Source organism: Lissotriton helveticus, chromosome 8 (assembly GCF_964261635.1).
Source record: "Lissotriton helveticus chromosome 8, aLisHel1.1, whole genome shotgun sequence".
In the NCBI taxonomy this organism is placed as follows: domain Eukaryota; kingdom Metazoa; phylum Chordata; class Amphibia; order Caudata; family Salamandridae; genus Lissotriton; species Lissotriton helveticus.
This window is the reverse complement of record NC_136069.1, coordinates 9,960,798-9,987,811: the sequence shown is the minus strand read 5'-3', so window position 1 is coordinate 9,987,811 and position 27,014 is coordinate 9,960,798. Positions and strand designations below refer to the sequence as shown.

The 27,014-nt window shown below is 51.6% G+C and overlaps 1 protein-coding gene across 1 annotated transcript in view; it reads right to left on the bottom strand.

Moving 5' to 3' along the window:
* PLA1A (phospholipase A1 member A) overlaps positions 1–27,014 on the bottom strand; it is a 172,175-nt gene that overhangs the window by 120,137 nt on the left and 25,024 nt on the right. The window contains exon 3 of the mRNA XM_078656363.1: positions 14,702–14,909. Within this exon, the coding sequence (XP_078512489.1) occupies positions 14,702–14,909 (208 nt within the window). The remainder of the gene's footprint in view (positions 1–14,701; positions 14,910–27,014) is intronic.

Genomic DNA, 27,014 nt, shown 5'->3' with positions numbered 1-27,014 from the left:
ACCTAGAAAGAAACAAGTTGTTTAAAATAACCTAGTTGGAGTGGAATATTCCTTTTAAAGGACGATTTCCCTCACCTATCACAGGTGGAAGGCTTCATCATCGGGAACCTCCTCGCACCGTGACGCGTTGCCGGCTTTAGTGCTGGTGGTGCCTGCTGCAACAATCTCTTTTGGAGCCTCCCATGACCTCCTCAGATTCTCTCACTACCACCCGGGAAAAGTGCCCCATAGCCTCTCTCTAACATACATTTTATGTGTTTTCACTCAGCTATCCACATAATATACAGATCTGTTCTTTGCAGCACGTATATTAACCCTCTGCGCTACTTTATAGCACGTCAAACCTGCCACTAGACAAAACTCTGATCTGTCTATCAGCAGGAACATAAATTGCAAGAGTTATCTTGAGATTGTATTGCTTCCTGAAAGCTGAATGCACAAGGAACACTGCAGAAGTTGCTTTTAAAATCATGAGTTATTGCTAAACACAGCGTCCCCCACTGAGGTCAGTGCTCCCCCCCGAGGTCAGTGCTCCCCCCTGAGGTCAGTGCTCCCCCCTGAGGTCAGTGCTCCCGTGCAGCTGCATCAGTTGCACTGCCCTAAAGTCGGCCCTTGTGCCTAGTCACGGTGCGGGCTACGACCCCCCTCACTGAGAAGGAGGAGCACAGCGGATGTTTTGAGAGGTATATTAAATAACCTTGTTAATGAGCTTGGGGAAGTCAAGTGAGATAAGCGGAGCGTGCATGAAAACAAATGTGATAGTTAAAACTGGCTGCAGGGTACAAGAATGCCTTTATTTATGCGTCCCTGGGTCAGGATTAAAATATGCAACACACTGCAGGATATATTACACCTGCTGGGGTGTGTCATCAAAGTAGGTCAACACGTTTCAGTCTACAACCCTCAGAAGAGGTGTTGTGGCATTCATCAGGATCTATGTTTGAGGCGTCTCTGCTTTAAATACTGCTCAAAACAATATATATATATATATATATATATATATATATATATATATATATATATATATGTGAAATAAAACAAAACCGCCCAGTGGTCCTATAGGAATCCAAGGGAGGGATCCACTGGTGGTCACTCACAATCGTTGGACGTGGTGCTTCAACTCGGCTCTTGGGGTGGAGCTCAGAGTACTCTCTATCCTTTTGAAAGTTAAGGTCCAGCCGCTTTCAATGCCAGATTAGAAGACCAATATTCTGGGTACAGCATAAACAGCGGGAATCCCAGCTATGTCCTATCACTAGGGAAGCTCCTAAGTTGCCATCAGTTTGTACAATGAAGATTGTCATGGAGGGATTCAGACATTTAGGCGTCTATGTAACCAGAAATTAAGAGTCTTTAACATTTGCAAGAAATATTTAAAAGGGATGTAAGAGTGTGGTTGTCATTGCCACCGTTTTTGCTGGGTAAAGCAGCAATGTTTAAAATGATGGCCGTGACCAGATTTCTTCATGACCTCCAGAAGGCCCCGTTTCATGTACCAGCGGAGTTCTTTAAAAAGCTGGAGATCGTGGTACGACTACTACTATGGGATGGCGGACCTCTCCGCACAGCTCTGCACACATTGATGAAGGGGGTTTACGATGGAGGGATAGCTTTACGGGACATCAAGAAGTATTACTGGGGCACACAACTGGTGGTGTTAAATGACTGGATGTATATGGCACTGGACTAACCTTACGGTGAGAGTAGGGAGATATGTCATGGGTAATAGAGGATACTCTGTAGACCAGTGGTTCCCAAACTTATTTGACCAGCGGCTCCCTTGACCCAGTGGCCATTGCCCGTGGCCCCCCACAGTTACTTTTTTGGGAGTGTGGGGGAGATGTAAGCCCAGCCTCTGGAGTACTTGCATAGGGGGATAATTGGGATGAAACTGATGAAGGTGTTATAATCCTAAACGCACAGGGTGTTTTGTATTACTAAAGCGGCACCTCTAATAAAATATTCCTAGTTACACTTCTTTGCCCATGCCTTTTTTAGAGTACCCTCTTCAACATTTGTATCCCACTTACAGGGCTAGATACCACCCCTATGCATGTAGGCCCCGTTGTCAAAGTGTTTCTGCACTAGAAGATTATTTGCATGCATTTCCATTTCCACCCATGTCATACGTCCCAACACATCTGTCTCAGCAGGGTGACTCGTGATTTTTAAACCCCATACAGCTTTATTTTTTCTGTCCCCTCCCTAAAATTGCCTCCAAATCAATGCAAGTAAAATGAATTCCTCAGACTTTTTTTAAACGTCCCTGTTTCTTGCTTCCAAATGTTGGCATTATGCTATATGTGGTGTTTTACTTCCCTGTGCTCAAGGAGAGAGCCGGCCTGTCTGGAAATGTGTGTGTACTGAAAGAAATGTGTACTGGAAGTACCTAAGATTCAAGTACAAATGTCAATATTTAATAACACTTAGTATGTTTAATAGACAGGACAACTGTACTTTCCTGATAACTTGCGTTGGTGTAAAATGCATTTGGAAAAAAACTACAAACATTAAATGCATTAAAGTGCTCGTGCGCTGCTCCCCTGGCTAGGTTTGATGGCTCCCCAGGGAGCACCGGCGCACAGTTTGGGAACCACTGCTGTAGACTCTACAAAACTTGGCGCAGCAGTCCACACCCGAGCCATACTTTTTGTCTCGAGAGAGGCGACGGTATACTTGGGATGGAAGGAAAACTCACTAAAGTAACTCCGCTATCGAATAGCAACACATCGAAAGAGGTGGGGAAATAGGAGGGTTTAACCCCTTTGTTGCATGCGTCGGCCAATGGCCGTTGTGAGGACTACCTCCATAGTGCTGTGCACGTCTGTTGGCCGACGTGGTCCCACCCGCGCACGGAAACGTCCGCACTGCAGCGGATTCTACGCCGCGCTAAAGGGGTTAACAATGGGACCTAACTGGTAAAACTAACTGGGAGATCTGTGGATGGAGGCAGGCATGATTCCTTTTGAGACTCCCAGAGAAGAATATAAATTATTAGAGTCTGAAATATTCAGACCCACATAAAAAAATTTATGAAACAAGAAGTCTCAGCACCCCTGGAGTATGGAGTACTAGGAGTGAAGTGGGGTAGATTGGTGCAGAGTGGGGTATATTGGATTGGGGTAAATTGGTGATTGGAGTGGAGTGGGGTAGATTGCAGTGGGGTACAGTGGAGTGTATTGGGGTAGGTTGGGGTGGAGTTGAGTGGTGTAGATTGGAATTGGGTAGTTTGGAGAGGGGTACATTAAGGCAGATTAGATTTCGACAGGATTGACGTGTAGTGTGGTAGATTGGAGTGGGGTAGATTGAGGAGGAGCTGACTGGGGTAGATTTAAGTGGAGTGGGATAGATTGGAGTGGAGACTGGAATGGGGTAGATTTTATTGGAGATTGGACTTGGGTATATTGGAGTGGGGTATATTGGAGTGGGGTAGCATGGGGCAGAGTGGAGAGGGGTGGATTGGAGTGAAGAAGATTGTGGTAGACTGGAGTGGGGTAGGTTGGAGTAGAGTAGATTGGTGTGGAGTGGGATAGATTGTATTGGAGAGTGCAGTGGGGTGGATTGGTGTGGGGAGGGGTAGAATGGGTGATACTGGCGTAGATTAGAGTAGGTTGGAGTGGACCTGGGTAGATTTGAGTGGTGTAGGGTAGATTAAAGTTGAGTGGGGTGGATTGGAGTGGAGTCAGGCCAACTGGGGCAGATTGGAGTGGAGTGGGGTATATTAGAGCAAAGTGGGGTAGACTGTGGTGCAGTGGGATGGATTGGGGTAGATTGGAGTGGAGTTGATGTGGGAAAATTGGAGTAGGGTATTTTGGAGTGGAGTGTGGTAGATTGGAGTGGAGTGGGGTAGATTGGAGTGGAGTGAGGTAGACTGGAATAGAGTGAGGTAGAATGGAGTAGAATATAGTAGATTGTTGTGGGGTGGGGTAGACTGTTTTGATTGAATTTAACTATTTGCTTCCAGCACACTTGAGAATTACAAAAAAATGTGCTTCTTTTGTACTTTCCAAATTCCGATATATTGTGAAATATCAGAACAGTTAATTTACCTGAATTTAGATGTTATTGTGTGCTAGAAAAATTCTGTTTCTTTCACAGCAAGGTTGTCACATAAATCCTTTCACTTTGAAGTTAGAGAAAGAAAAGCAAACACCAAGCTCCCTCTGAAGACAGAGCCTGATGTGACAAGATAAGAACAAGGTTTAAAGGCTTTTTTACAGAAAGCAAGTCTGTGGAAGAATACAGTAAACAGAGTATGGGTCACAGGAGAAATGGACTCAATCTGCTCCGCCTAAGACACATAAAGGCAGCAAATACAAAACAAGCAACTGTGAGTTATAAACCACAAAGCTGATAGTAATGCATTCCCATGGAAGCTTTCAGAATGAATGTTACCAAGAAGTCAAAAGCAAATTTAGGCTTAGACTTAAAAAGGTGATGAAAAATTCTCCTGGTGTCCTCCAGAAATTAAAAGCGGATTTGGAAAAATATGTGGGGGATCTTGAGAAGGATGAATGGGACGAGGCACTGAGGGCCTCACAGGAGATGGTGGTAAGATCAGGGTTCTGTATTTGTACAGGTCCTATTATTCCAGACTGCATCTTCACAACATTTAAAAGAGTATCTAAAGGATTTATTTGAGAGGTTGTAATCAAGAGGGATAATTTTTTGATACCTTCTGGGCATGTCCTAGTATTCTGTCTTATTGGAAAGAGATTGAGGAATGCACGGCACGATTAATAGGGTGGCACTCTCACTTTTCAGCCAAGTGGTGCTCACTAAAAGTATGGGATGAAACAGAGACCCCCAAGAATCCGAAGCTGTGGGTGGCCTACGGCCTCATTGTGGGGAATCGAAGCATCGCTACACGTGGGTGCGAAAGAGACGCGCGATCCTCATAGATTGGAAGAGGGACTTGGACTGGTGTATGCTGGGAGAAAAAGTCCTATATGAGGGGAGGGGCCGTCCTAAGAAATGAGAGGAAATATGGGGCACGCAGAGATCCTTAAGGGACCTATGAAAGAACGCAATATAGGGATATGACCAATAAATGAAGTGAAGGGTTGCACCAATAACATTTATATCACTTATAATGACTTGAATGAGGTGGAGAGAAGAGTGACTTTCTTAGATCAACATCGGCTTAAAAGATACGTTCTCAAATGTTAAATTGAGTGGCGTAATATGATTTTTTTCTGATATGAATGATCCAGTGAGTGGAAAGACGGGTGCCAGATTTCTTACACAACTGTGCCACCTTACAGCTTCTAAATGCTGTGAGAAAGTTAAAAGCCCTGATGGGGTTGTTCGACTCTTGAAGAGTTTACTTTGCAAATTATGCTGAGAGAGGGAAGCTCTTATATCATTTCAATTGTTCCACCTTTTCTGGGAAACAGTAGATGGGCAGTGCCCACACACAGCTATTTTACAGACATGTTAGAGAGGAGATATCACCAAACACAGGACACGACAATCTTAGTAAGGAGGGTTGACTACGCCACATGGGTCAAAGAAGTAAACCCGGGCAGAGCCCACGAGCCATAGGTGGACATAGGACCTGCAGATGACGTCAAACACCACAATGCAGAGCACGTTGCATGACTGGGCCGGCAGATGATTCTCCCGCTTTCTTTAACATTTGGAAAGGCCTGCTTCTCTCATGATAATGTTGAGAGTCCCTGCACATTCGATGCCCGGGCATCCTAGGGGAGAGATGACCTCAGGCTTTTGAGGAAGGTTCAGAGTCGTCAGCAGTCTGCTCGAAGGTCAAACACTGGCACAGCTAGTGAGATATGTTTCTTCCCATGGTCATACCAAAGACGCAAGCCGAGAGACTGACGTCACTTCCAAAGCAAAGCTGGAGACTGAGAACCCACGGAACAAACCATGGGCAGCAGCGTGGGGGCGGGGACCCCTTAGGAAACACTTTTATGGCCTGGGAGTTTTGGTGCTAATTCTCTACTACTTACCGGTAATCTTCATTACTCCGGGTCCCGTTGTCCTCGTCCCATTCATAACTATGTGGAGATAACCATCTCCCGACAGAAAAACCAATAAAAAGAATGCTCGGACACTAACCCCGCCCCTCCCACAGGGAGTACATAAGGGATACTTACCCAGCAGTCTCCCTGAATAACCAAGCCTCAAAACAGGAAGGCCGGCCGTCCGGGAGGGAGGGCGGGACGTATGAATGGGACAAGGACAACGGGACCCGGAGTAATGAAGATTACCGGTAAGTAATAGAGCATTACCCCCAGGTCCCTTATGTCCTCGTCCCATTCATAACTATGTGGAGAATACCAAAGCAGAAAAACCGGCCTTCCCAAACCAAACAGAAGCCAACTCAGGAAACACTCCAAGGCAGCAACCGCTGGAAGCAAAAGGCAGAACCGGTGATCCCCAAGCAGGGCCCCAGACAAGGAGGAGCCCACAAAACCAGGATGCACCCAACCAAAACAACAGAAGAGCAAGCATCCAGAGGACCAGAACCACCACAGAGGGCAACCAGGCCAAGCAGTAACACCCCACCGTCAACCAGAGAAGGGGAGAGGAAGGACACCCAAGCCAACCAAGGCCAGAAGAAACAACAGCGAGGAGGCCACCCCAAGAAGAAAAAGGACTACAACCACCAGGCCAGGAAGCCAGAAACAGGCAACAGAAGCCAAACCCAGGCACAGAGAGCCCAAGCCAGCCAAAACCCGTTCCCAGGAAGAAAAAACACCCAGGGGAAAAGATGACCAGAGGAACGCAAAGACCCAACCAACAACAACAAAGTCGGCCCCAGTAAGAGGGGGCCGAGAAGCCCACCAAGGGAAGGACCAAACCAGAAGAGAAGGGAAGCACAAGATACAACCCCAGAAAGACCAGAGGTAAAAAAAAAACGGAAACTCCCAAAGAGCAGCAGGCCGAACAAAAAATGGCCAGCAACAGCAGACCACCCGGAAGGCGAGACAGAGCCCACGGACAGGAAAAGAGGGAAACCCAAGGCCACAAGGGACCTAGTACCTCCCGGAAACCCGAGCAGCAAAAAACAACAAGGGCAACTGACCAGGACGAAGAGACCCGGAACACCCAGGAGGAAAAGGGAACAGGAGGAACCACAGGAACCCCAGAACGCAGCCCCAGCCAAACCGGAGCCGGAAGCAAAAGCCCGAAGAAGGCTCACCCCAAACAGCAGAGAAGGAGAGCAACCAGTCGGAGAAAGGACCCAGCGAACCCAAGACAAGCAAGGGAACCCAAAGGGGGCCAACACCAACCACGGCCAAGCCCTACAAAAGACAGGGCAGGCAGAGAAGCCCCTAAACAGCTGAAGAAGAGGGCCAGAGCAAAAACACAGAGGGCAGCGAGACCCAGGGCCAACAAACCCCAGAGGACCCAAAGGAACGGGACAGGGCCAAACAGCACAGCACGGAGCCCCAACCCAACAGGGGAGAGGGAGGAGCAAACCGAAGCCAGCGAGGAAGCCCAGCACGAACCAAGGCAGGGCATGCGTAGGGGACGAACCCCCAGGGCAAAAAACGGCAACCCAGGACACAACCCGGAAGCCTAAGCCAAGGCCAAGTAACCCGCAGGACCCGAAGGCCAAAACCCGAAATCGTGGGAAGGCTCAAAGAAAGGAAGGCCCCAGCAGAGCACATGCCAGAGAGCAAACAGCCCAGGCATAGCCCAAACGAAAGCCACGAGGAGGCAAGCAGGGTGCGAGAGCCAGAAGCAGAACCAAGACGCCACAACAGCAGGAACACACCACACCCACAAGGGACCGGAACCCGAAAGCAGAGGGACCAGCCACCCCACAGGCAGCCAAGGCACCCGCCAAGAAGTGCCAGGCCACCCAAGAAACCAAAACAGCCCAAACAGGTGGGCCAGGACAACAGAAAAGCGCAACCAAGCAATCCCAAGAAGATCGCCCCGAAGACCAGCCAAGAACAGGAGCCAACAGGGAGCAGAAGCAACCGCAAGCCCCAGACCAGGAAGACCGAAACACGGCCCCCGGAACAGGAGTAGAGGGAAAGCGGAGGCACAACCCCGGAAAAAGGACCACCAGAAAGGGAAGGGACAACACCCGCCCCACCACAGTGAGCCAAGCCAGAGAAAAAACACCGCAGGCCAAAAAAAACCAGCGGAGGCCAACCGCACCAGGGGAATCCACCCAGGCAGCAAACAAGGCCCACCCAGCAGCAACACAGACCCCAAACAAGACCCGAAGAAGCAGGGAGGAAAGACCACAGGCAGAAGCCCCGCCAAAAGCCAAGAAGTCAACACAAGACACCCCAGGGGAAGCCAAAATCCACCAAGGCAGCAGAGCAGACGAGCCACCCAGAACACCACACAGCAGCGAGGACCAGATAGGAGCGACCAGCGCAACACCAGCAAGGGAGACAGACCCCGAAAGGAGGCCAGACCAGCAACACAGTGCCTGAGGAGCCTGGGGAAGGAACAAGCCCACCGGAAGCCCAAGCGGGAGACCCCACCGAGGAGAGACGCCAACCGCAGGGAGGAAAGGCCACAGCAAACAACCCACGGAAGCCAGGACCGCAACACCAGGCCCAGGGCAAGGCCAAGGAGCACCCGCATCAAGCCCGAACGACAGGGCCAGAGGACAAACAGGTCGAAAAGCAGCACAAACAAGCGTGACCGGAAGCACTACGCAGATGCGCAGGCAAGGCAACATGGAAAAGGACCAGGAGAGGCAGAACAGCAGCAGGAAGACCGAAACAACAACCCGGCACTGCCGTCCCAGGCCCTACAATCCAGCAAAGCCACAGGCAGAAACCCACCGAGGCACGGGAGGCCAATCAATCAATCAATCAATCAATCAATCAGGGCATTTGTAAAGCGCGCTACCCACCCGGAAGGGTCTCAAGGCGCTGGGGGGGGAGGGGTACGTCACTGCTCGAACAGCCAGGTCTTGAGCTGCTTCCTGAAGGAGAGATGGTCTTGGGTCAGCCGAAGGTGGATGGGGAGGGAGTTCCAAGTCTTGGCTGCCAGGTAGGAAAAGGATCTTCCTCCAGCGGTGGCTCTGCAGATGCGTGGTACGGCGGCGAGGGCGTGGCTGGTTGATCGTAGCTGGCGGGTGGGCGTGTAGAAGGTCAGGCGGTCATTGAGGTACTTGGGACCCAGGTCGTGGAGAGTCTTGTGTGCGTGGGTGTGAAGCCTGAACGTGATTCTCTTGCTGACGGGGAGCCAGTGCAGGTCTCTCAGGTGGCCGGAGATGTGGCTGTGTCGGGGGATGTCCAGGATGAGTCGTGCGGAGGCGTTCTGGATGCGTTGGAGTCTTTTTTGAAGTTTGGCTGTGGTTCCGGCATAGAAGGTGTTCCCGTAGTCCAGTCTGCTGGTGACGAGTGCCTGGGTGACGGTCTTCCTGGTTTCATTGGGGATCCATCTGAAGATCTTGCAGAGCATGCGCAGGGTGTTGAAGCACGATGAAGAGACGGCGTTGACTTGTCTGGTCATCGAGAGGGAGGAGTCCAGGATGTAGCCCAGGTTGCGTGCGTGGTCCGTTGGCTTGGGAGTGGTGCCCAGGGCAGGGGGCCACCAGGAATCATCCCAGGCGGAGGGCGATGATCCCAGGATGAGTACTTCCGTCTTGTCTGAGTTCAGTTTCAGGCGGCTGTTCTTCATCCACTTGGCGACGTCTTTCATCCCTTCGTGTAGGCTAGCTCTGGCGGTGGCGGGGTCGTTGGTGAGGGAGAGGATCAGCTGGGTATCGTCGGCGTAGGAGATGATGCTGAGGTTGTGTTGGCGTGCGATGTCTGCGAGGGGGCTCATGTAGACGTTGAAGAGGGTTGGGCTGAGTGATGATCCTTGTGGTACGCCGCAGATGACTTCGGTGGCCTCGGATCTGAACGGGGGGAGGCGGACTCTCTGGGTTCTTCCGGCAAGGAACGAGATGATCCACTCCAGTGCCTTCTCTTGGATTCCGATGTTGCTGAGGCGCTGCACCAGGGTGTGGTGGCAGACAGTGTCGAACGCTGCAGAGAGGTCCAGGAGGATGAGGGCCGCTGTTTCCCCGTTGTCGGGCAGGGATCTGATGTCATCGGTGGCTGCCATCAGGGTGGTCTCGGTGCTGTGGTTGGCTCGAAAACCGGACTGCAAGAGGTTGAGGGATCCGTTCGTCTCGAGGAAGGCGGCGAGCTGTCTGTTGATGGTCTTCTCGATGACTTTGGCAGGAAAAGGGAGGAGCGAGATGGGGTGGAAGTTCTTGAGGTCGGTGGGGTACGCTGTTGGTTTCTTCAGGAGGGTGCTTCCAGCTCTACGGGAAGGTGGCGGGTGGAAGGAGGTGTTGATGATGTCCCGGAGTTGGGGTGCGATGATGGAGTCGGCCTTGTTGAAGACGTGGTGTGGGCAGGGGTCGGTTGGGGATCCAGAGTGGATGGTGTTCATCGTGCGGGTGGTGTCTTCGGTGCTGACTGGGGTCCAGTTGCAGAGGGTGGTGGTGGCGGGCGTTGGTTCGGTGGTTGGGTGCGTGGTCTGTGCGCCGAAGCTGTTGTGTATGTCGGTGAGGCCAGAGCAGCAACCCAGAGATACAGGCATGGCCAAGGCCAGGCGCAAGAAAACCAGAGAGGGACCGCAGCAAAAAAGGAGGAAGGGAGCCACAAAGACACCCCCCCCCCACCACCACAGAAACGGGGAAACATAGAGCACCCACCGGAGCAAGAAGGCCACAGCCCCCGAAACCCGGAGGGCAGGATGGGCCACCACCAAGACCAAGTCCCCCACCCGACAGAGCCACAGGCAGCCAAGAAGGCAACGTCAGAGCCGAGAAGAAAGAGCACAGCCCCGAAGCACAAGGAGAAGATCGCAGTGCAGAACCACCAAGCAACAGTACCCCAGAAAAAAAGGCACAAGGAAGGCAGAAACCAGGGCCAGAGTCGCAAAACACAACCAGGGAACCAAGAGAGGCCGCACAAAGCGCAAACCTCACAGGCCAGCACACACGGTACCCAAGAAGCACCGAAGGGTGCAACAGAGCAAAAGCGGGAGCTACCACGGTCAGGGAGCACACGAAGACACATCACACCAAACAGGAAGGCAGAAACACGAGAGATGCCCATAGCAAAGTTGGGGAGAACAACAACGAACTCCAGGCTCCAAAAACAGACAGCAACAAGAAGCACAACCCAAACGGAGTGACCAGAACACAGCGACAACCAAGCCGCACAGGAGGTCACGTTGCAAGTGCAGCACCAGCAGAGAGCAGGAAAAAGGCACCCAGGAGGCCTCGGGGCCAAGTCCATTACGGCACCCCAGACCAAATGCCACGCACATACCACAAAGAGGCATAAAGAGGAGAGAGCTCATCACACGTAGTAAACTACCAATGTATCCCACAAAGCACGGACGTGGTGCCTTGCACGAAATGCAAGACAGCATATCAAGGAATGTGTACACGGAGCATCGTATAGGACATGAGACAATCAGCAATGGGAAGAGTCGCGCACAACCCGAAAAGGAGGAAAGACTCGTCACCAAGGGCTGCCAGTACTCGGAGTCCAACAAAAACCACAAGCGAAATGGGACATTAAAAGCCAAGAAGCCGCTCCAGGAGCGGCCCAATCTCACAACCTCGGCGTGGTCACAGGGCCAGTACAGCAGTACAAGGACCGTGCGCTAACATCCAAACATGCATAAAATGAGACATCAGCAAAAGGCCCAGAGCTGTCACAGAGCATACACAATTTGTGCGAGTTTACCACACCGGTCACAGAAATGACTCATTTCAAGCCGCGGAGATGCTGGGGATAGAACCTGGGGGCTCATATACGCAAAGCAAGTGTTCAACCACAGAGCAACATCCCCTACCGGTGCAACATATGCCAGTGAACCAGCATGTGTAGGCCACACGCCGCCCCAATGGAGCGAGGCACAGAGACCCCAGACACCCGACAGGGGAAACGCCAGAGGCAGAGCAACACACGTCCGAGCTGCAAGGGGACAAAAACAAGGCAGGCAGCAGGACAAATACAGGCAGGGAGAGCACAAAACCTCCGCCATGCGAGACTCTCCCGGAGCGGGGGCCGGAACACCCCAGGAACGAGGCCCCCACTTCAATCATCCGGCTTCGGAAATCCCAGAAAGAGAAAGCGCAGCACGTCTTCCACCCGGCCAGGCCACAGGAAGACACGCTCAGCGACCCGGAAAGAACCCTCGGGAGGCGGCGCACCAGCCGCAAAGGGCCGGCCAACAGGATTTCCAGCCAGGAACAGTCCTGACACCCAGCAAGCCCGGCAGGCCAGGTGGCAGACCAAGGAAAACCCCCTCTGCCCGCGAAGCCAGGCAGCCAGGCGGGGGGAGATGAGAAGAAGTGCACGCCACCCCAGCCCAGCAGTAGCAAGAGCAGCACCCGCATCCAGAACAAACTGTCGACAGACAGAAAAAAAGAACAGGAAGACTGCTGGGTAAGTACCCCTTATGTACTCCCGGTGGGAGGGGCGGGGTTAGTGTCCCAGCATTCTTTTTATTGTTTTTTCTGTCGGGAGATGGTTATCTCCACATAGTTATGAATGGGACGAGGACATAAGGGACCTGTGGGTAATGTAAACATTTGCTAGAAAAAGACAAATAACAACTCAGATCGATTGAGACATTGATTTCAAAACTGTCATCTAATATGTTGCAAATTTTACCAGTATTTTCATGCTTCGCTTTTTTCCTTCCCACCTGCGCTTCCAAGAGGACTCCGGTGCAACTGCACCATCTTTACAGGGCCAGCTGGAATCATGACCAATGGGATTGGGTCTGTGAGGGGACGCAGTGACGTGTCTTGTCCAGGGGACCCCCACACGCTTCTGCCCTGGAAGGGACATGAAACCGCCCCCCTCGCATCGGATCCGGAGCGCACCTTGGAGGGCATGGGTGAAAGGGTGCCATTTGTAGTGTGCCCGTGCGTGACGTCATGTGCTGACTGAGGTGCGGGCAGCTTGAAGGGTGGGGTGGAGAATGTTGTTCATGTGCATGGAGTATGAAAGAGATTATGATAATGGGCATGCATGCGGGCACTACAGGGGGCTGGTATCAAATGCAGACCCTGCCTGCGGGGGGCATCAGACGTGTCCTCTCTGCCAGGAGGAGCCCATCTGTAGCCTCCAAAGACGTGGAGTGGAGAGAGAGAAATATCAGGCAAACTCACAGTCATGCTGCAGAATCCAAACAGAAACGCAGAGCCCGATTCACAGAACTAACTTAAGACAAAATCCTAAACTTGTTACTTTTGGTATTCACAGAAGGCATTTAGCAGTAGTAAAGTTAGGATTTTGTCTTAAGTTTGACTTAAGATAAACTTAAGACAAACTTAAGACAGACTTAAGTTAGGATTTTGTCCAAAGTCTGTCCAAAGTCTGTCCAAAGTCTGTCCAAAGTCTGTCCAAAGTCTGTCCAAAGTCTGTCCAAAGTCTGTCCAAAGTCTGTCTTAAGACAAAATCCTAACTTAAGTTTGTCTAAAGTCTGTCTAAAGTCTGTCTTAAGTTTGTCTTAAGTTTGTCTTAAGTTTGTCTTAAGTTTGTCTTAAGTCAAACTTAAGACAAAATTCTAACTTTACTACTACTAAGTGCCTTCTGTGAATACCAAAAGTAACAAGTTTAGGATTTTGTCTTAAGTTAGTTCTGTGAATCGGCCCCATCCTATTTCCTTGTTGAACTCATCAAAGAACCAAGTGGCCGGGAATGTGGCGTGCGGAACCCAACACTGAATGGGCCTTTCATTCAGCAGCGAGGCCCACCAGGCCTTCCCTTGCAAGGCGATATTACACCGGTTCAATGCCAGTCATCGCCTCGGTGATGGGTGGCGTTGGGTGGACACTGGCACAGACCTTCCAATGGGCAGAGAGTCCACCGAAGACATTGGCTAAAATTCAAATGTAGGCTGATACTGATATGAGCTTTTAGCACCAAAGAAGATGGGAATTTTTTTAATTTATATTTGTAGCGTTTTATATAGCGCGGACTTGACCCTTGGGTATCAGAGAGCTTCACAGTTACATTTCGAAAACATTTGTGATACATAGCGAATAGCAGCATTACTATATATAATATTCCTGTACATGACACTCATAGGTTTCAACAAAAACTATTTTTACAAGGTGTGCCAGTATTTCTATACATATGGTTCTGATGTGCTTTCCGTGAGTTCTCCAACAGAACTGGGTCATGATCAGCGTTTGGGTATTAGGCACGATGCTAAAGTGAACAGTCTCGCCTATGGAAGGAACTTACCCCGTCGGAAGCTCTTCGCTTCCTTCTTGAATGTTGCTATGTTTGGAATTTTTCTAATGTTTGGAGGGAGTGAGTTCAAGATTCTGGGGGCTGCTCCGGAGAAATGCCTGTTCCCCTGATCTTAGGCAAAAACAGACAAAAAAACATACCCACTGCTTCTTCTACATGCCCCTGGCACTGACCCCAGAGTGCAGGGAACAGAGGATGGCAGAGCCAGCACTGGTAGAATTCTGATTGGCTGAGACAACCTGAGCCCTCCATGCAGGGAGCTAGTCACAGTATAATAGCAAACTCCAAACCTTACAAAATACGTATAATATATAACAAATAAACGGACTATGGAAATGAAAGAATACATAAGGCTTCCATTGACCTTGGGACTGCACCCAGAGTGGCACCGTCCAGACCTGGGTTATAAACACTGCCCTGTGCCAGCACAAGCCACAGCTGCTGCCAGGTGAGCCCATTGTGGGTGCTTTCACAATCCTCACCTGAAGCCGTGGATCAAGATCTTGGTGCCCAAAGTGGCATTGAAGTTAGGAATGTAGACGTCGTTGGTTGTGTTGGCATTGACTAGTAGGCCACATTTGGGGTTCTTCGTTGTGAAGAGCAAGAACTGGACATTGAGGTTGGCACCACTGAAGAAGCTGGTGCTCTGGAAGTCATGGCATGGTGCAGGGGTTACAAGTGCGTCCTCCGCTGCAAGAAACAGATCGAGGCATTAGTGATGGCATGACAGCAGCACAAGACATTAGTGACGGCACGACTGCAGCAGGAGACATTAGTGATGGCACGACTGCACATGAGACATTAGTGATGGCACGACTGCACATGAGACATTAGTGATGGCACGACTGCACATGAGACATTAGTGATGGCACGACTGCAGCACGAGACATTATGGCACGACTGCAGCACGAGACATTAGTGATGGCACGCCTGCACATGAGACATTAGTGATGGCACGACTGCAGCATGAGACATTAGTGATGGCACGACTTCACATGAGTCATTAGTGATGGCCCAGATGCAGCACAAGACATTAGTGATGGCACGACTACAGTCAGAGACTTTATTGCACGACTGCAGCACGAGACATTATGACACGACTGCAGCACGAGACATTAGTGATGGCACAACTGCAGCATGAGACATTAGTGATGGCACAACTACACATGAGTTATTAGTGATGGCACAACTGCAGCATGAGACATTAGTGATGGCACAACTGCAGCACAAGACATGGCACGACTGCAGCATGAGACATTAGTGATGGCACGACTACACATGAGACATTAGTGATGGCACGACCGCAGCATGAGACATTAGTGATGGCACGACTGCAGCACGAGACATTATGTCAAGACTGCAGCATGAGACATTAGTGATGGCACGACTACACATGAGACATTAGTGATGGCACGACCGCAGCATGAGACATTAGTGATGGCACATCTGCAGCACAAGACATTAGTGATGGCACGACTGCAGCACGAGACATTATGTCAAGACTGCAGCACGAGACATTATGTCACGACTGCAGCACGAGACATTAGTGATGACACGACTGCAGCATGAGACATTAGTGATGGCACGACTGCAGCATGAGACATTAGTGATGGCACGACTGCAGCAGGAGACATTAGTGATGGCACGACTGCAGCATGAGACATTAGTGATGGCACGACTGCAGCATGAGACATTAGTGATGGCACGACTGCAGCATGAGACATTAGTGATGGCACGACTTCACATGAGTCATTAGTGATGGCCCAGATGCAGCACAAGACATTAGTGATGGCACGACTACAGTCAGAGACTTTATTGCACGACTGCAGCACGAGACATTATGGCACGACTGCAGCACGAGACATTAGTGATGGCACAACTGCAGCATGAGACATTAGTGATGGCACAACTACACATGAGTTATTAGTGATGGCACAACTGCAGCATGAGACATTAGTGATGGCACAACTGCAGCACAAGACATTAGTGATGGCACAACTGCAGCACAAGACATTATGGCACGACTGCAGCATGAGACATTAGTGATGGCACAACTACACATGAGACATTAGTGATGGCACGACCGCAGCATGAGACATTAGTGATGGCACATCTGCAGCACAAGACATTAGTGATGGCACGACTGCAGCACGAGACATTATGTCAAGACTGCAGTACGAGACATTATGTCACGACTGCAGCACGAGACATTAGTGATGACACGACTGCAGCATGAGACATTAGTGATGGCACGACTGCAGCATGAGACATTAGTGATGGCACAACTGCAGCATGAGACATTAGTGATGGCACAACTGCAGCAGGAGACATTAGTGATGGCACGACTGCAGCATGAGACATTAGTGATGGCACGACTGCAGCATGAGACATTAGTGATGGCACGACTGCAGCATGAGACATTAGTGATGGCACGACTGCAGCATGAGACATTAGTGATGGCACGACTGCAGCATGAGACATTAGTGATGGCACGACTGCAGCATGAGACATTAGTGATGGCACGACTGCAGCATGAGACATTAGTGATGGCACGACTGCAGCATGAGACATTAGTGATGGCACGACTGCAGCATGAGACATTAGTGATGGCACGACTGCAGCAGGAGACATTAGTGATGGCACAACTGCATCATGAGACATTAGTGATAGCACGACTACAGCATGAGACATTAGTGATGGCACGACTGCAGCACAAGACATTAGTGATGGCACAACTGCAGCGCAAATTACACTTGTAATGGTGCAGCTGCACTTGTAAGCTACAGCATGGCACAACTGTGGCCTATCAGACATTAGAGAAAGCAAGACTGTAGCACATAAGACAATAGTGGTGGCATGCCTTTAGCACGAGAGACACCAGTGATGTCATGTCTGCAGCACAAGAGGCTCTTATGATAGTACAGCTGCAGTACATGAGACAGTCGAAGGCACGGCTGCAGCACATCAGACTTTAGTGTTGGCACGGATACAGCACTAGAGACGCTCTCGAGGAAACTGCTGTAGCACACGTGACACTAGTGATGGTACTGCAGCACAACAAGACATTAGTGATGGCTTGACTGTAGCATATGAGACACCGGTCATGGCAAAGCTGCAGCACATGAGTCATTATTGATGGCATGACTGAAGAATGAAAGACCCTTGTGATAGGAGGACTGGAGCATGAGATACTAGTGATGGCCCGGATGCAGCAAATTAGACAATAGTGATGGCACAACTGCGCACAAGATGCACTCGAGATGGTACCTCTGCAGCACATGAAACACTAACGATGGCACTGCTGTACCACAAGACACTATTGATGGCATGCCTGCAGCACATGAAACACAGCGGTCACATGAGACAATAGTAACAGCACAACTGAAGCACAAAGGGCACGTGATGGAACCACTGCAGCATCTGAACCATTACAGATGGTACAGCTGCAGCACAAGAGATACTCGTGATGGGACGGCTGCATAATATTGGGCATTAGTGATGGAACAACTGCAGCACAAAAGACACATGATGGCACGACTGCAGCAATCGGGACACTTGAGATGGTACAGCTGCAGCACAAGAGACACTCGTGATGGGACGCTGCAGACTTGCATGCAGACCCTGCAAGGCTACACAGGCTAACACGAGGGGGTCCTCTAAGGAGCCCCCCTGAACATGGGATCATGCAACTAGTAGCGGCTTCGGTGCAGTTTCATGATTCAAAAATGTGTGATACCAAACATGACCAGCTTCGGTGAAGCCATTATGTAGTTGGACATCTCCACTACATACATTAAAATGTCTACCCGCACTTACAAAGCCAAGAGAACGGAGTCCGGGGTTTGTAGGGGTCCTCTGCTCATGCAGGGCCATCCTCACACTTAGAACCATGCACCCTGCCATTGGGCTGCAGGGCCTACCTTAGGAGGGACTTATAGGTTTTAAGTGCAGTGACTGGGATATTAGGTAAACCTTATATCTGGTTTGAAAGGTGCTTCCACCATGTCACACAGGCTGCAATGGCAGGTCTGTAGACACAGTGTGCATGGTCTTCCAGGGGTGGCATAATACAAGCTACAGCACATGGGAGACCCCTGGCCTACCAATGCCCTGGCTACCCTAGTACCACATACTAGGGACTTACAGGGGTACACCAGTATGTCAGTTGTGGGGTGTACAGAGTACTTCACGGTCAATTTAGGCGAGAGCACACCGACACTGGTCTCCTGGTTAGCAGGATCCCAGTGTGCTACAGTCCAAACATCATACCACCAGGCAAAAGGTGGGGGCAACCATGTCAGAAAGACCCTACTTTCCTACAGTGCTTCTAATAACACCCTGGCGAGGAGACGGAGATGGAAGACTGCAGGCTGGAGCCCTTCTGGGTTTGCTAATCAAACTCTGGGAAATGAGGAACTGCCTAAAACACCTCCCTTGAATACAACAGGACATGATCACTAGTGCTTTGGGATTCTTGTGGGACTATGCTATCAACGACATCCTGATAAGACCCACTGGCCTGATTTGGCTTAGCAGACTGGCTGAAACAGGTCAACAAGAATAGGATGTTGGAGAGATTGACAGCCTGTTGCAGCCGCCAATATTCTTAACCTTGTCCAAGGAACCTTAAGTTTATTAGGTCATTCCTCTAGACACTTTTTTTATAAAACATTTTATTGGCATATGTAGAGATATACACAATCAAAAACCATCAGATTTTGTCTTGCAGGGACTGAGGAGTCTCTCTCACCCACCCCTCTCTCAGCAAGGGGTGGGCGAGAGATCCCTCAGAGAGCTCCCTGGGTCTCAAAGGAATGAAGTTCATTGCCCAATGTGAAAAGTTATTGATGGTACGGCTCCATATGGATCCCTCATATTAGCCCCATGTCCTTCCATATAAACAAGCATCGGTAAAGCCAATAGGTCTCGCCTAAGCAAGAGCTATTGGCTTTGCCAATGTGTTTTAGCCATGTTGCACAACAGCTTGGCTGCTGTTCGGCATTGCTAAAAGTTAGTGGCATAGAGGAGAGAGGCATGGAGTGTCTTAGAGTACAATGGCAAAGAGTGGAGTAGAGTGTTGTACAGTTGATGGGCAGAGAGTGTTGTGTATTGGAGTGGTATAGGGTGGAGTCACATAGCGTGGCATGTATTAGCATGGCACAGAGTAGGGTGGACTGGTATAGAGTGCATTGATGTTGAGTATTGCGGTGTATAGTTGTGTAGAGTGCAGTGGCACTGAATTAAACGGTGTACAGTGCAGAGTCATAGAACAGAGTGACGTAAGTTGGAGTAGTGCATTGTAGAGTGAAGTGGAGGAGAGTGGAGTGGTGCCGAGTGGAATGGCTTAGAGTTGAGGGATGCAGAGGGGAGTAGTGCAGAGTAGATTGTAGTGGCATAAAGTGCAGTGGAGTAGAGTGCAGAGTAGAGTCGAGTAGCATAGAGTGCATTGACGTAGAATGGTGCCAAGAAGAGTATAGTGCAGTGGTGTAGACAGGAGGATTGTAGAGTGGAGTGGGGGCAGAGGGGAGTGGGGGCAGAGGGGAGTGGGGCAGAGGGGAGTGGGGCAGAGGGGAGTGGGGCAGAGGGGAGTGGGGCAGAGGGGAGTGGGGCAGAGGGGAGTGGGGCAGAGGGGAGTGGGGCAGAGGGGAGTGGAGCAGAGGGGAGTGGTGTAGAGTGGAGTGGTGTAGAGTGGAGTGGAACAGAGGGGAGTGGTGTAGAGGGGAGTGGTGTAGAGTGGAGTGGTGTAGAGTGGAGTGGTGTAGAGTGGAGTGGAGCAGAGGGGAGTGGTGTAGAGGGGAGTGGTGTAGAGTGGAGTGGAGCAGAGGGGAGTGGTGTAGAGTGGAGTGGAGCAGAGGGGGGTGGTGTAGAGGGGAGTGGGGCAGAGGGGAGTGGGGCAGAGGGGAGTGGGGCAGAGGGGAGTGGGGCAGAGGGGAGTGGGGCAGAGGGGAGTGGGGCAGAGGGGAGTGGGGCAGAGGGGAGTGGTCTAGAGGGGAGTGGTCTAGAGGGGAGTGGTCTAGAGGGGAGTGGTGTAGAGGGGAGTGGAGCAGAGGGGAGTGGAGCAGAGGGGAGTGGAGCAGAGGGGAGTGGTGTAGAGGGGAGTGTTGTAGAGGGGAGTGGTGTAGAGTGGAGTGGAGCAGAGGGGAGTGGAGCAGAAGGGAGTGGTGTAGAGGGGAGTGGGGCAGAGGGGAGTGGGGCAGAGGGGAGTGGGGCAGAGGGGAGTGGGGCAGAGGGGAGTGGGGCAGAGGGGAGTGGGGCAGAGGGGAGTGGGGCAGAGGGGAGTGGTGTAGAGGGGAGTGGTGCAGAGGGGAGTGGGGCAGAGGGGAGTGGGGCAGAGGGGAGTGGGGCAGAGGGGAGTGGGGCAGAGTGGAGTGGGGCAGAGTGGAGTGGTGTAGAGGGGAGTGGGGCAGAGGGGAGTAGGGCAGAGGGGAGTGGGGCAGAGGGGAGTGGGGCAGAGTGGAGTGGGGCAGAGGGGAGTGGGGCAGAGTGAAGTGGTGTAGAGGGGAGTGGTGTAGAGGGGAGTGGTGTAGAGGGGAGTGGTGTAGAGTGAAGTGGTGTAGAGTGAAGTGGTGTAGAGTGAAGTGGTGTAGAGTGAAGTGGTGTAGAGTGAAGTGGTGTAGAGTGGAGTGGTGTAGAGTGGAGTGGAGCAGAGGGGAGTGGTGTAGAGTGGAGTGGTGTAGAGTGGAGTGGAGCAGAGGGGAGTGGTGTAGAGGGGAGTGGTGTAGAGGGGAGTGGAGCAGAGGGGAGTGGTGTAGAGTGGAGTGGTGTAGAGTGGAGTGGGCCAGAGTGGAGTGGGGCAGAGGGGAGTGGGGCAGAGGGGAGTGGGGCAGAGTGAAGTGGTGTAGAGTGAAGTGGTGTAGAGTGAAGTGGTGTAGAGGGGAGTGGTGTAGAGTGAAGTGGTGTAGAGTGAAGTGGTGTAGAGTGAAGTGGTGTAGAGTGAAGTGGTGTAGAGGGGAGTGTTGTAGAGGGGAGTGGTGTAGAGTGGAGTGGAGCAGAGGGGAGTGGTGTAGAGTGGAGTGGTGTGGAGTGGAGTGGTGTGGAGTGGAGCAGAGGGGAGTGGTGTAGAGGGGAGTGGTGTAGAGGGGAGTGGTGTAGAGGGGAGTGGTGTAGAGGGGAGTGGTGTAGAGGGGAGTGGAGCAGAGGGGAGTGGTGTAGAGGGGAGTGGGCCAGAGTGGAGTGGGGCAGAGGGGAGTGGGGCAGAGGGGAGTGGGGCAGAGTGAAGTGGTGTAGAGTGAAGTGGTGTAGAGTGAAGTGGTGTAGAGGGGAGTGGTGTAGAGTGAAGTGGTGTAGAGTGAAGTGGTGTAGAGTGAAGTGGTGTAGAGTGAAGTGGTGTAGAGGGGAGTGTTGTAGAGGGGAGTGGTGTAGAGTGGAGTGGAGCAGAGGGGAGTGGTGTAGAGTGGAGTGGTGTGGAGTGGAGTGGTGTGGAGTGGAGCAGAGGGGAGTGGTGTAGAGGGGAGTGGTGTAGAGGGGAGTGGTGTAGAGGGGAGTGGTGTAGAGGGGAGTGGTGTAGAGGGGAGTGGAGCAGAGGGGAGTGGTGTAGAGGGGAGTGGTGTAGAGTGGAGTGGTGTAGAGTGGAGTGGTGTAGAGTGGAGTGGTGTAGAGTGGAGTGGGGCAGAGTGGAGTGGGGCAGAGTGGAGTGGGGCAGAGTGGAGTGGGGCAGAGGGGAGTGGGGCAGAGGGGAGTGGGGCAGAGGGGAGTGGGGCAGAGTGAAGTGGTGTAGAGGGGAGTGGGGCAGAGTGAAGTGGTGTAGAGGGGAGTGGGGCAGAGTGAAGTGGTGTAGAGTGGAGTGGTGTAGAGTGGAGTGGTGTAGAGTGGAGTGGAGCAGAGGGGAGTGGTGTAGAGGGGAGTGGTGTAGAGGGGAGTGGTGTAGAGGGGAGTGGTGTAGAGGGGAGTGGTGTGGAGTGGTGTAGAGTGGAGTGGTGTAGAGTGGAGCAGAGGGGAGTGGTGTAGAGGGGAGTGGTGTAGAGGGGAGTGGTGTAGAGGGGAGTGGTGTAGAGGGGAGTGGTGTAGAGTGGAGTGGAGCAGAGGGGAGTGGTGTAGAGTGGAGTGGAGCAGAGGGGGGTGGTGTAGAGTGGAGTGGGGCAGAGGGGAGTGGGGCAGAGGGGAGTGGGGCAGAGGGGAGTGGGGCAGAGGGGAGTGGGGCAGAGGGGAGTGGGGCAGAGGGGAGTGGTGTAGAGTGGAGTGGAGTGGTGTAGAGTGGAGTGGAGCAGAGGGGAGTGTTGTAGAGGGGAGTGTTGTAGAGGGGAGTGGGGCAGAGGGGAGTGGGGCAGAGGGGAGTGGGGCAGAGGGGAGTGGGGCAGAGGGGAGTGGGGCAGAGGGGAGTGGGGCAGAGGGGAGTGGGGCAGAGGGGAGTGGGGCAGAGGGGAGTGGGGCAGAGGGGAGTGGGGCAGAGGGGAGTGGGGCAGAGGGGAGTGGGGCAGAGGGGAGTGGGGCAGAGGGGAGTGGGGCAGAGGGGAGTGGGGCAGAGGGGAGTGGGGCAGAGGGGAGTGGGGCAGAGGGGAGTGGGGCAGAGGGGAGTGGGGCAGAGGGGAGTGGGGCAGAGGGGAGTGGGGCAGAGGGGAGTGGGGCAGAGGGGAGTGGGGCAGAGGGGAGTGGGGCAGAGGGGAGTGGGGCAGAGGGGAGTGGGGCAGAGGGGAGTGGGGCAGAGGGGAGTGGGGCAGAGGGGAGTGGGGCAGAGGGGAGTGGGGCAGAGGGGAGTGGGGCAGAGGGGAGTGGGGCAGAGGGGAGTGGGGCAGAGTGGAGTGGTGTAGAGTGGAGTGGTGTAGAGGGGAGTGGAGTGGAGTGGTGTAGAGGGGAGTGGTGTAGAGTGGAGTGGTGTAGAGGGGAGTGGTGTAGAGGGGAGTGGTGTAGAGTGGAGTGGTGTAGAGGGGAGTGGGGCAGAGGGGAGTGGGGCAGAGGGGAGTGGGGCAGAGGGGAGTGGGGCAGAGGGGAGTGGGGCAGAGGGGAGTGGGGCAGAGGGGAGTGGGGCAGAGGGGAGTGGGGCAGAGGGGAGTGGGGCAGAGGGGAGTGGGGCAGAGGGGAGTGGGGCAGAGGGGAGTGGGGCAGAGGGGAGTGGGGCAGAGGGGAGTGGGGCAGAGGGGAGTGGTGTAGAGGGGAGTGGTGTAGAGGGGAGTGGGGGAGTGGGGCAGAGGGGAGTGGGGCAGAGTGGAGTGGGGCAGAGTGGAGTGGGGCAGAGGGGAGTGGGGCAGAGGGGAGTGGGGCAGAGGGGAGTGGGGCAGAGTGAAGTGGTGTAGAGTGAAGTGGTGTAGAGTGAAGTGGTGTAGAGTGAACTGGTGTAGAGTGAAGTGGTGTAGAGGGGAGTGGAGCAGAGGGGAGTGGTGTAGAGTGGAGTGGTGTAGAGTGGAGTGGTGTAGAGTGGAGTGGTGTAGAGGGGAGTGGTGTAGAGGGGAGTGGAGCAGAGGGGAGTGGTGTAGAGGGGAGTGGTGTAGAGGGGAGTGGTGTAGAGTGGAGTGGTGTAGAGTGGAGTGGTGTAGAGTGGAGTGGAGTGGTGTAGAGTGGAGTGGTGTAGAGTGGAGTGGAGCAGAGGGGAGTGGTGTAGAGGGGAGTGGTGTAGAGGGGAGTGGTGTAGAGGGGAGTGGTGTAGAGGGGAGTGGTGTAGAGTGGAGTGGTGTAGAGTGGAGTGGTGTAGAGTGGAGTGGTGTAGAGGGGAGTGGTGTAGAGTGGAGTGGTGTAGAGTGGAGTGGTGTAGAGGGGAGTGGTGTAGAGGGGAGTGGTGTAGAGGGGAGTGGGGCAGAGGGGAGTGGTGTAGAGTGGAGTGGTGTAGAGTGGAGTGGTGTAGAGTGGAGTGGTGTAGAGGGGAGTGGTGTAGAGTGGAGTGGTGTAGAGGGGAGTGGGGCAGAGTGGAGTGGTGTAGAGTGGAGTGGGGCAGAGGGGAGTGGGGCAGAGTGGAGTGGGGCAGAGTGGAGTGGGGCAGAGTGGAGTGGGGCAGAGGGGAGTGGGGCAGAGTGAAGTGGTGTAGAGGGGAGTGGGGAAGAGTGGAGTGGGGCAGAGTGGAGTGGGGCAGAGTGGAGTGGGCAGAGTGGAGCTGCAGGGGCCTAAGAAGAGGTCGTTTCACACCAAAGCCTCATTAACACGCAGATGGTCTTTTAAAGACGTGAGAAGTGCTTGGGTGTGGCTGTGTGTCTCCCCGGGGAGCTGTCTCAGCCCGGGCTGCCACGGGGGTGGGGGGGTGGAGGAGGGACCTGAGTTCGTAGACAGGATAAGTAACTTCTCAGTATGGCAATGTCTTTGATACTTGAGGTTTTTATGTACATTTGAGTGTCATCTACATATAGATGCAGAGCAACACACGAGTTGTTTAGATTCTAACCTAGTGGCTCCATCTAAAGATTGAATAACCTGGGCGCTAGGATTGAATGCTAAGTTATACCACGTAGTGTTTTGGCTACAGTAGATGTGTAGTTGTCCATCTTCACAATTTGCTTTCTGTTGAAAATGAAAAGATGAAAACCAACGCAAGACCTTGCCGCAGAAGTCCATGCAATATTTAGTTTTGAAGTAGCCTGCCACGGTCAATTGTGACAGACAGGGATTCGAGCAATAATATTTAGCACGCATCTCCTTTTTCAATAACTTAATGTTCGTAATCAGGCCCTTTTAATGTTGCTGTTTCTCTGCTAACCCATCTCTGAAGCCAGATTGGTTAGCTACTGGAAAGCACTCCTGCGCAATAACCTGTTTAATTTTGGGTCAACTGTTTTTTCTGTGTTTTTTCCCAGTCAGGGCAGGGTTGAAACTGGGCAGTAGCAAGTGTTTGGGGAGGGTAAGATCAAAATTGCTTCTTATCGATATTTGATCAGATTTTTCCTCACCTATTAACCAATAAAATAATAAAAACACATTAGTCCCCAAGGACTCGTGTCTTAAACCCCTTTTGTTCAGACTAGTGTAATGTCACAAGCCTGTAGTAGCAGTGACAGCTGAGGCGACACAACTGGTTTTGTACAGCAAAAAAGTAAAGGCAATTTGGGACCCCATTGCTGAATGGTTTTACCCAGAGCTGGAACCTGCCCTGAACATGCCTACTTCACCATACATCAGTAGAGTTTTGTCTCCATGTGTCCCAAAGTTATTGTTCTACAATAAAAAATATTTGGAGTGGCGGTCCCGGGGAGAAATAGGACCCCCCCTCAAATGAGGTTAGGATTGGAGCTGTGCTTCCGTAGAGCAGCAGAACTTTAAACATGCCTATTTTAAAGTGGAATACTCTGCTAAAACATTTTCTATTGATTTGAGGCTGAAAATGAATGATTATGAGTAAAATAAAGTGCCGCAAAAATGCCGCTAAATTTCCATTTTTGTGCCGCTAAATTTCCATATTTGTGCCGCTAAATTTCCATTTTTGTGCCGCTAAATTTGCTAATCTATGCCGCAATATCCTGGGGGGGTCTGTACAGTGGCATAAATTACAGAGAGAGAGTGCAGTTGTGCAGAGTGCATTGGCGTAAAGTACAGTGGTTAAGAGTAGAGTGTCTTAGAGTGCAGTGCCATAGAATAGCTAATTCAGAGTAGAGTGAAGTGGCGTAGACTGAAGTGGTGCAGGGTAGAGTAAAATTGCAGAGTGGCATAGAGTGTAGTGGTGTAAAGTGGTGTAGAGTGGAGTAGAGTGGCATGGAGTACAATGATGCAGAGTAGAGTGAAGTGGCATAGAGTGCAGTTGAATAGAGTGCACTGGTGCAGAGTACAGTGGGTAGGAGTAAAGTGGCATAGAGTGCAGTATCGCAGAGTACATTGTTTCAGATTAGAGTGAATTGGCATAGAGTGGAGTGGTGCAGGGTAGAGTCCAGTTGCGTAGAGTGTAATGATGTACAATAAAGTGGTGTAGAGTGCAGTGGTGCAAGGTAGATTAGAGTTGCATAAAGTGGATTAGTGTAGAGTGCAGGGGCAGAGAGCTGAGTGTTTCAGAGTAAAATCCATTAACATACTGTGTATTGGCATAGAGTGCAGTGTTGGAGAGTGCTGTAGAATACAGTGGCGTGCAGTGGAGTCGTGCAGAGTAGATTGGTGTGGCATGTACTGGAGTGGTGTAGAGTAGAATGGCCAAGAGTGAATAGGCATAAAGTAGAGTGGTACAGGGTAGAGCAGAGAGGCGTAGCGTGAAGTGGCGCAAAGTGCAGAGGAGTAGAGTGGTACAGAGTGGAGTTGTGTACAGAGGGATGGTGCAGAGTGCAGTGGAGTACTCAAGGTGTCGTAGCACACTGCCGTTACAGACAACATATTTCCAATTGAAATGACCATTATATTTGCAGAGACATACTGTTTTACTAATAAAACTATACAGTGCACAGAGGAAAATGTGTGGAAATTGCCTCACCTAGATCAATGATTTGATTATATTAAAGTATTTGCTTCCAACACCTTTCTGAAATTATAAAAAATTTGCTTCTTTGGTCGTCCTAATGATGATATACATACACAGTTCATTTAAATGTCCTGTGCTTGAAAAAACTCATTCCTGACCCCTGTATCCAGAAACATAGGCACATGAATCCCCTCACTTTGAAGTCAGAGAAAAAAAAGTAAACATGCGCCCTTGGAAGACAAAGCCTGACATCTGATCGCAGTCTTGGAATGCACAGCAAATGTGACCAGATAAGAACAAGATCTGCCGGGCCGCGGCAGGATACTGGTGAATAAGGTTTGGGCAATGGAGGGACAAACTGAACCTGGAGAGCCCAAAGCAAATAAAGGCAGAAAATGGAAAGCAAGAAAAGGTGACTTACAAACCAGGAAGCCAGTGGCAAGTAAGGGGCAGAAAGCAATCCCAGGTCCACCTTTTGAATGTCTCAAAGATGTCTT